Here is a 9,076-nt window from a genome sequence, read left to right on the forward strand (position 1 = left end):
AGGCTTCGCCAATCACACTTCAGGAATAACTGGGCTTCACGTCTTTTCAAAAACACTCAAAAGTGTGAGGTAATATTTTTTTAAATCATCATCGACAGACAACAGACCATTATTGATTCAATGCTGAAGATGGTGGGAGAGAAACAATAACTTGAAAAATAAAACAGATGTACACGGACCTTCAGGGTGCTCTGATATTACACCATCACACTGCTAAAGAGCTTTGATTTTTACCATTTACAACAAGTTTGTTAACAGAACACCAAATATCTCAGATAATATGACATTCATCATTTTGATGTCCAGCCATCCTTATGGGGAAGGATTCTTAAATTCTTACCTGAATCTTAACCGTGTCAAACATATGTCAATTAACCCGAGCCTTAATCACCTAGCTTGCCTCTGTTCAATTAATATTAACTCAATTGGTTTTCTTTCATCAGTCTTTCTAAAAAGCTGAAACTGGAGTTTTCTGTCCATATTCAAAGCTAAATAGATGCCTGGATAGTAAACTTTGCACAGCTCCTTATATTAACTGAGACAATAAGACAATATCCTAACATTTTGTTAGTGTTCCACAACATTACAATGTCCCACTAAGCCACAGAGAGCCAAAGTAAAACTGGAACCTCTGTTTATTGTTCCAGAGGAAACAATAACTCAATCAAAATCACATTTGTAGTAACACTAACGATGGAAAATCGAGCCCTTACAACACAACCTTGTTCAACAGGATGTAGTTCACTCCATATGTCTAGATAACTACGATCATTTAAAAACATCTAAATTCACTCCATTTGCCAAACACCATTTCCCACAATCCCGAGAAAATTGGAGGAATATCCATCTATCTTAGAATATGGACCGGTAATGAAAGAAACCCTCAATCGGAGGAAATACAGAGGTTGGTGGTAGAGAGGCTAACTGCTCTTCCACTACCACACTGTTAAAGCATCATGGGAGCTGTAGTTGTTGAAAGTTGACAAAATATTCATTCTTTTATGTTTGTTAAAAGACAAGGTGCTTTTCACAGCAAACATTTTGTCTCATCGCTGAAGGAGAAGCACAGGTGTTACTACTAACATTAACAGCCTATTCAGATGTCCCAGTAGGTCGTGACAGTGAGCCATCATTCATTATATTATTTACACCTGTGCTGTTCCTACAGTGACATGTCGAAATGTCCGGCCAGCAAACAGTGCATCCCGTCAGGCACCATCTCATCATGTGCATCTAAAACCTAAAAAAAAACAACCCACAAACGTCAGAATGTGAGTCCGCCAGGCATTATGTCAGCCATAACCTCAACAAAACAATATCAGTTAAATATCAAACATGGCTACATAACAATTATATATAAAAAGAGAACAACTTTCAAAGTAGAATAACAGATGGATATAAATACGATAAAATGTAAGGAACTTAGTTTACATTGTCAATGTAGCAATTTAGAATGCATTCAAGAAACTGGCATTTAAAGTTATTTTACTAATCCAAACAATCGTACTACCTTTTATGGGATAATGGTCTCCAAGTGCTTTTTCATTTACATTTTACACAGTAACTTTCATGCTAAGGTTATTTTGTGAGATGTTGGAATATTTTTAAAAATCAAATAGCATAAATGCCTCGTACAGTTAGATAACGTCATATTCTTTGGTAAAGGAGGGTGAAAAGGATGTTTGTATGTGACATTTCAGTAACCTCTGTTAACACCACACACATCAACGAAACATGTGACAGAAGGCCTTGTACACAAGTATAAAAATACAACAATAATAAAAAGTGATAGTATCAAAGTTTTCACAGTACAATACATACAACAGATTATTGCACCAAATTTAACTATTTTGAATTTTGTCACAAGAGAGCAACTTAGTGAAGCTTATACTGTTTCTCCACTCTTCAAATGCCTGTACATGAATGATACCAAAAACTGGATGTTCACCAGGGCAAGTGACAAATAGTCAAATATCCATTATTTTGAATAATTTCACGATATGTGATCTACTGTATTTACGGTGCATTAAGCGTGAAATGACAAATATTAAACCAATAAAACAACTGCATCTCCCATGTCTTTCTGTTTGCACTAAATTATTTTACATTAGCATTTCACAAAACACCTCCCTCCCACCACTGTTAGATTCAAGTGTTCTACAGGGCTATGGTAATGTACCTAAAATAACATAATAAATAACAACATAATTAAAAAAACAAAACAGACATGATTTGACCTTGCCATTGTTAAAATCAAAGCTTGAAAGATTGATAAGCTGTACCATTACTTTAAGATGTAGAAGTTCAAACATCAATACATAATTCTTAAATTATTTTACCTTAATGTGATAAACGTAAACAAATGAGACCATGATTGAGATCATTTGTGGTCTACGTCACACCTCAGATAATGGCTGCAAGATCTCCACAAATGTGGCTGTTAGTTCTTCTCATCTCTTCAGATTTGTTTCAGGCGATGAATGTAATGGGAGAGATTTTTTCCCATCGCCCATTCACTGCTTCCCTCTGCCTCTGATAAAGCTCCTACAGCTTTTGCTGTTTGCTCTGGAGGAACAGTGCCACCTGTCTGCAGATTCTCACCAATCTGTGCTGGCTCACAGAGTAAAACCACAGAATAGAGGGCAGCGGTGGCTCACAGTCGTGTCAGTAATAGTCTCATTTGTTTATGATTCTGCATTAAAATACAAATCAAAACATGAATCTTAAATTATTTTTTTAAGTCTGTAAGAGTAAGAATAAAAAAAAGATATTTGAGGCTTTAGGTGGGTAAATGTATGTCACACAAGTATCACATTAAATAGATGTTATTTTTAAAAGATAGATTGTGTAAATTAGTTCTACACTTAAATTACTACAATGTTAACTGCCATATCAATCATAGTCAGTGCATTCAGCAACACATTCATGTTACAGATAAGATGATATTTTGAATATCAATCTGCTCATTATCTGGGGACAAATAAAGCAAAATATATCTGTATTTGTATGTGAGTTTTGCTTTGTATCTAACTTGGTATCTTTGTTCACACTAAGTAATGTAATCAGTGGTTTTGATGAATAAAACAAAAGACTCTTTGTGATAGACTTTCCCTACAATGTGACAATGTGAACAGGTGTCTATTATAAAGTAAACCAATGTTCTCTCTCTCGATATATATATATATATATATATGTACAGTATGGATTAAAACAGTCCCAAAGCTGACCTATTTAGGCAAGAGTCTGTTGTTGGGGCAATAAAATCACACATTTTGGTTGTATTTTGATAAGATTAGGGCTGGTTGTTGAAATTCAATACTACTGAGAATCAAAATAAATATGTCTGTAGCAACGAGAATCCAAAACGGATATCATAATTTGAAATTGGTTTAGTTTACTTGTTTTTTGATCATATATATTTTTTATATGAATCAATTTTTAGCCAAAAATTAAACATGTTGTATAAAAACAACATGTTTAGTTTTGGTATCTATAGCAGAAATCATGTAATTGACAAATCAGCATAGAGGAACCAGAAACCATTTCTACCAGGAGTACGCCAACTCATATCCCGCTGCTACAGTGGCACCACCAGCAACTGTGTGGAAGCCAAGATGAGTTACCTTAAATTTGACCTGTAATGAAAAGCAATCCAGTACCAAGCAGAACACACAAACACCGTTCATCCAAACGTTTAACCGCAGACAACTTTTCTGTGGCGATTCAGGAGCAAACGAGGCAACCACGGTCCACATAAACCAATTTTTTAGCAGGTTGGAAGAAAAGCTGAAGATGAACTTAATTGCTGGCAATGTTTATGTAGTAGATTAGTTCAGACTTGGATAACAGGTGCAATTTCTCACAACAATCTGTATGTTGACTCTGTTGCTTTGATGACATTTGCATGCAAATAATAAAATGCAGAGATTTTGCAGGGTGACATTTGAAGAGCAAACGGTAGTGTAAGCAGGAGACATGGATTTTTAGCGTTAATTCTGGTGCCGAGTGGAAAAAGTTGGATTAACTAGATGTTAGCCTGGAGGATGATCTGTGCATCTATCTTCGAAGTGCCACTGAGCAAGGCACTTGACCCCCAACTGCTCACCTGAATTCTCAAAAGCAGACACTCAAAATAAAGAGTTTGAATCCAGAGTAAGATGCCTCCCATTTCACAAATATGACACATAAAAAGGTGCTACATATAGGATTTTGTTTTCCCAACCAATCTAAAGACAGCGTTGCTACTTGTCCCTCTCTTTCCTCCTTTCTTGCTTGTTTGTTGTTTGTTCAAAGATCAAGAACAAGAGCGAATATCCAATTACATTAGCTAATATGAAATTCAAACTGTAGTGTGATGAACATAAAAGTAAAATCTGTCCTTGATTTGCTTTGTGGCTATCAGTCTTCTCATGATGGTCTCCTTTGTTTACAGTAATGAAACCTTTTGAAATGAATGTTTCGAACATTCAACAGTGTTAAAATGCTACATAAAGCACACTAAAAAATGAAACTTGTCATGAACTACCACTACAGTTGTTAGTAAGATAAAAGCCTCTTGCTCAATAAACATCTGGTGGTTTTTGTATTTTTTTCCCCAAGAAAACAGACACAGCAATGTGAAGTGAAAGCTTCCACACACTATAGATCTCCAGCAGTAGCACTGAAAAACTAACAGTATTATATCAGGTGGCAGGCACACAGATGACACCAACACGAATAATAGAAAATCTCCTTCTCTTAGCCTCACAGCAGACTGGGAAAGATTACAATCACTCCCCAGTATCTGTCAGGAAACCTGTACACATGCGTCTCTCATTTAACTGATGGAGGGTGAGTAGAAACGCAGAGAGCCTTTTACTCATTAGCTGTCTTCTCTTTGCAGGAAGGTTCACAGAGGATTTCCTTGTGTGGCAGCGGATAGGGGAAAGCCGCTCCGCTGCAGGTGCTACCGTAAGCCAGTTTGTTGAGGCGAGAGAGGCCCTTGATGCTACCAGGAGGCCGTCCGGGGCTGACCTTGTACCCCGCCGCTCTGGTTGTACCCAGCGGCCTTCCCGGGCTCGTCTTGAACCCGGCAGCTCTGGTGGTGCCGAGGGGCCGCCCTGTGCTGGTTCTGTATCCGGCTAGCTTGGTGGTTCCCAAAGGCCTCCCACGTCTGCCCGTCTTCCCGACAGCCTTGTTCTTCTTCTTGCCGTCATCCGGCGCTTGATCAGTGCTTTTAATGCCGGGTATTTTTCCAGACGAGCGTGAGTCACCCCCAAGAACTTCCTGTCTCTGGCACACCATGGACTTGTGGCTCTGGGCGGGTAAGGCCATAGGAGCCAGCGTCATCTGGAGGGACGGAGGGGGAGGAGGGTAGAACTTGTTGGACTGGGAGGTGCACAGTTCAAAGTGGGAGGCGGCGTGGTGCCCGTCCTCTGCCAGGCACGACGGCCTGCTATTCATGCAGAAGTCACTGCTTGTCACCTGACGCATCATCTTCTGCTGGGGGTCAGAAATAAGTTGCAACTTTGTTATTATCACAGATAAAAGTGCTGATATTTATGTGTAGAATCAGTTGTTTAGGTAGTACAATGCCAGGAAAAAAAGAAAATGAACTGAAGACAGCATCCATACAAACTCCAAAACAATTACACAGCATAAGTTGAAGGTGTTTTATAATATTTTGACCCGCATCATTTAAAGAAACCTGGACACATTTAAGGCTTTACACCAAAGGGCTTACCTAAAACCTAACATGTGTTTCCCACAGAAAAGCTTAAGGAAGCAGCTGTGCTCTTTATTGGAGGTGGGGAAGTTAACTTCACGTGCATTTGCCAAACCATTTACTCTTTATCCCTGAAGTCTTTTTTCTTGTAAAACCTACAAACTTGTTTGAAAACACTTCTGATAAAGTATAAATCTCACATTTTTATTACTTGTCTAAATAAGGTTCTAGTGCTGCAGCTGGAACCAGAAACTAGCAGGATTTCCTTGGGAACCAAAGAGGGCATGTCATATCAATATCCTTTAATACAAAGTTCTTTTTCTTGTAGTTTCCGTTCGATTCATGTTTATCTCTTTACAAATGAGCCAGTGCTTCTCAATAAACCGTTATTTTCTGAATGGATTCTCGTAACTTCTGCCTTGCTGTAGATTTTGCTGTCAGGAATGAGTCAAAAACAATTCTGAATCCTATTCTTGCAACTTTTTTTCTTCTTCTTGCAAAATGCATGATTTTCCTTGCCATTGTTTTGCTCTGTCGAATGTTAAAGATGCTTTGAATCTGAGTTCAAACTCAGCTTGTTGTGTTATGCTGGGTTCTCTGAGCCCGGGTATCTAAACCCATAAATTATGGCTGTTTTCTTCATGTTTTTATTTTTTTATTCTGGCTCCTCACTCGCTAAAAATAAAAAGAGGTCAGAAGTCAAAAGGTTCAAATGGCCTTGTTTTAACTCGGCCTAGAAAAAAAAAGGTTTTTTTAAAAAGGATTCTGACTAAACCGCAGCCCACTTGTGAATAAATAAATGTTTTATTAGTGTGATGTAGGTTGGGGGTAATGGTTCTGGAGACAAAAAAAGACCTGGGTTAAGTACTTCAGAACAAGCATAAAGCTTACTGAAGTGATGCTGAAGTTCTTTTGAGCAATATGCTGAATCCCTATCAGCCGTGGTCTGCTGCTGACCTGACCTCTGACCTCTGACCTCCTGGTGTAGGGGGGCAACAGCAAAAGGACTATTTTCTCTCTCATTACTGGTATCAAATACACAATAACCTAGTAATTACAATAAGTAACAATCTGACTGTTCACACACACATAACTGCTCTTTAATTCCAACAATACAAACAACTAATATGAACTAATGAATAGGCTATAAATATTTGAAGAAGGCAAAAAGGACAAAGTGCTGCTGATGAGATCTTCTGCAGAGGACACAGGATGCAAGGAGGTGTGGACTTTACTATACACAGTCTGTAGTAATATTCATTCACAAAAACATATAGGCTATATATACACATGGATTCTGCATCCTTTGCGTCCAGGCGACAGAAAAACCTACTCTCCATGTCACTTTGCCCCTGTGCAATGTGAACAACACATACGGCTCGTTTTTTTGGCCCGAATAACGGGTTTTATAGATAAAATGGCTTAAAACATTAACAAAAGCGCGGATAAGTGCAGATATCCGATCTCCCGGCTCACATTTAGGCCATATAACGAACCTACATACACCCTCCTGCCACCAGCATTACGCACTAAAGGTTACTGTACCTCGATTGTTCGCAGAATCTCGGCGCAGAAAGGGTTAAGGCGAAAAATGATCTTTCATCCCTCAAAGCGAGAGTCGATCCATTTTCCCAAATATGTTCGCACCACGGGACATCGGCTGGCTCGAGTTTAAATCACAAACATCGGCTCGTTCCGGTGGGGACGTGGACGAGACGCGAGAGGTGCTCAGATGGACGTGGTTTTTTTTTATTTTTTTTTTATCTCCCTGCTCCAGAGGTTTGGAAAAGAAACGCAGCCATTTTCCATTAAAAATTAATAAGACGGGAGCGCAGTCTGAGCATGCGCAGAGCTCCAAATAGGGGATGTGAAGTTTTTTTTTTTTCCTCCTCCTTCCCCTGTTGAACCACTTTGACATCCAAAACGCGTTTTTCACTTTAAAATCTGGGGAAATTGTTTATTTGCATCCAACAAGGGGTAATAAAGCTGCAAAATGCCTGCTTTATTTCTTAATGTTATAATACCGAAAATGAGCCATCATCCAGTTTAAGTTCTTACCAAACAGCACTACCCACTACTGATGAATAATATACAAACGAAAGCCTATTGAATAATTAAAACAGTAGGTAAGGGTACACAGTATTTACCAGATTGGATAACACAAACAGCTGGACAAATCAAGTTCATTTCTTTAGCAACACATTGTTTTTATTGTGAGGAAAAGTAAAAACATCTTTCATCTGAGGATCTCTTCATAAAGACAATGGTTGGTATGTTGCTTGTACATACAACAGGGAGAAATCTGACCAATTAATGACATTAAAGAAAATATGTCTTATACTTAAGGACATATTACAGATAGCTTACTGTAGAACTGTGACAGATCAATGACACTGTAGATCAAAACGCCATCAGACATTTATGGTCTGTACTTCACTGGAAACTCAAGTGAAGCACAGAGGAAAATAATGAAGGAAAAAACAAAACAAACAAACCCATAAACTAAACTTATAATGTAACTGAAGGAAACATTATTAAAAATATAGACAAAAATATTCTTCAACCACTTTGATGAAACTGCAGAGATGAAAGGAGACTGTTGAGAGATGGGAACTCCTCCAGCGAGCCTTGCTTCCTCCTCTACAACACTTTGTACCGGCCTTTGCTCGTCGGCTGGTAGGAATTTTGCTGAAAAGAAAAAGAAAAATGTACAATAAGTCACGTTCAATATCATCATAGATATTTGCTGAATAACAACCTGCCATGTTTTATGTTCCCTGCTCTGAAGATCTAGTGCCAGACAAAATATGAAACAGGCTCCTATTTAGCCCGATAATCAGCAGGATATCCAGTACTGGTTATTGGTTTCAAAGAGGCAGAAGATACTTACTAATCTGATGAGCTCTTCCTTGATTAGACGTGTAATCTCCGTTTTGGCTTTCTGCACAGCCAGTTCATTTGCACCTAGAAAACAAACACAACATTAAGATACAGTATGTAAATCAAGTGTAAAAAAAAAAAACAGGAGACTCCATTAGAAATGAATTCAGAGCTCAGAAATAAAAGAAAGGATTGTTGAAGACTTTAACGCTGACAAATACACATACTTTCAATAGCCAGGTAGATCTTGCGTTCTCCCTCCTTGGGCTCTTTGCCAGGAGGGAAATAGGTTCCTCTGATGGTGATGGCGGCTTCAGAGTATTCACCGATCCTCTGCAGAGCTTCTTTAGATGTCACCTTCCACCGGGCCGTCTGGAAAAAAAAAAAAAAGGAACATTTTATAAAGAGAGATTCTTTCTAAATTTGCACTAGTTTCCAAGAGGAAAACAGTAGGGTGATACCAATTTCTCAAAAAAAAAAAAAAAAAACAAC

At 38.4% G+C, this 9,076-nt stretch overlaps 2 protein-coding genes across 3 annotated transcripts in view; both read right to left on the reverse strand.

Moving 5' to 3' along the window:
- Positions 1-6: 6 nt before the first annotated feature.
- cunh5orf24 (chromosome unknown C5orf24 homolog) lies at positions 7-7,504 on the reverse strand. 2 transcript variants are annotated; one of them, XM_035666102.1, is made up of 2 exons: positions 7,250-7,504; positions 7-5,478 (listed from the first exon to the last, which is right to left on the reverse strand). In XM_035666102.1, exon 2 carries the CDS (start codon positions 5,473-5,475, stop codon positions 4,855-4,857), a length of 621 nt encoding a protein of 206 aa, XP_035521995.1. In that variant the 5' UTR covers positions 5,476-5,478; positions 7,250-7,504; the 3' UTR covers positions 7-4,854. The 2 variants fall into 2 exon arrangements, with proteins under 2 accessions (XP_035521995.1, XP_035521996.1); XM_035666103.1 differs by having other exon boundaries at positions 7-5,481.
- A 382-nt stretch (positions 7,505-7,886) lies between these two features.
- ddx46 (DEAD (Asp-Glu-Ala-Asp) box polypeptide 46) overlaps positions 7,887-9,076 on the reverse strand; it is a gene marked incomplete at its 5' end in the record, with an annotated part of 7,106 nt that continues 5,916 nt past the window's right edge. Inside the window, 3 exon segments of the mRNA XM_035666099.1 lie at positions 7,887-8,392; positions 8,595-8,668; positions 8,812-8,956. Coding sequence (XP_035521992.1) covers positions 8,345-8,392; positions 8,595-8,668; positions 8,812-8,956 — 267 coding nt within the window.

Source organism: Morone saxatilis, unplaced genomic scaffold, assembly GCF_004916995.1.
Source record: "Morone saxatilis isolate NCDOM2014 unplaced genomic scaffold, NCSU_SB_2.0 Contig20, whole genome shotgun sequence".
Classification (NCBI taxonomy): Eukaryota; Metazoa; Chordata; class Actinopteri; family Moronidae; genus Morone; species Morone saxatilis.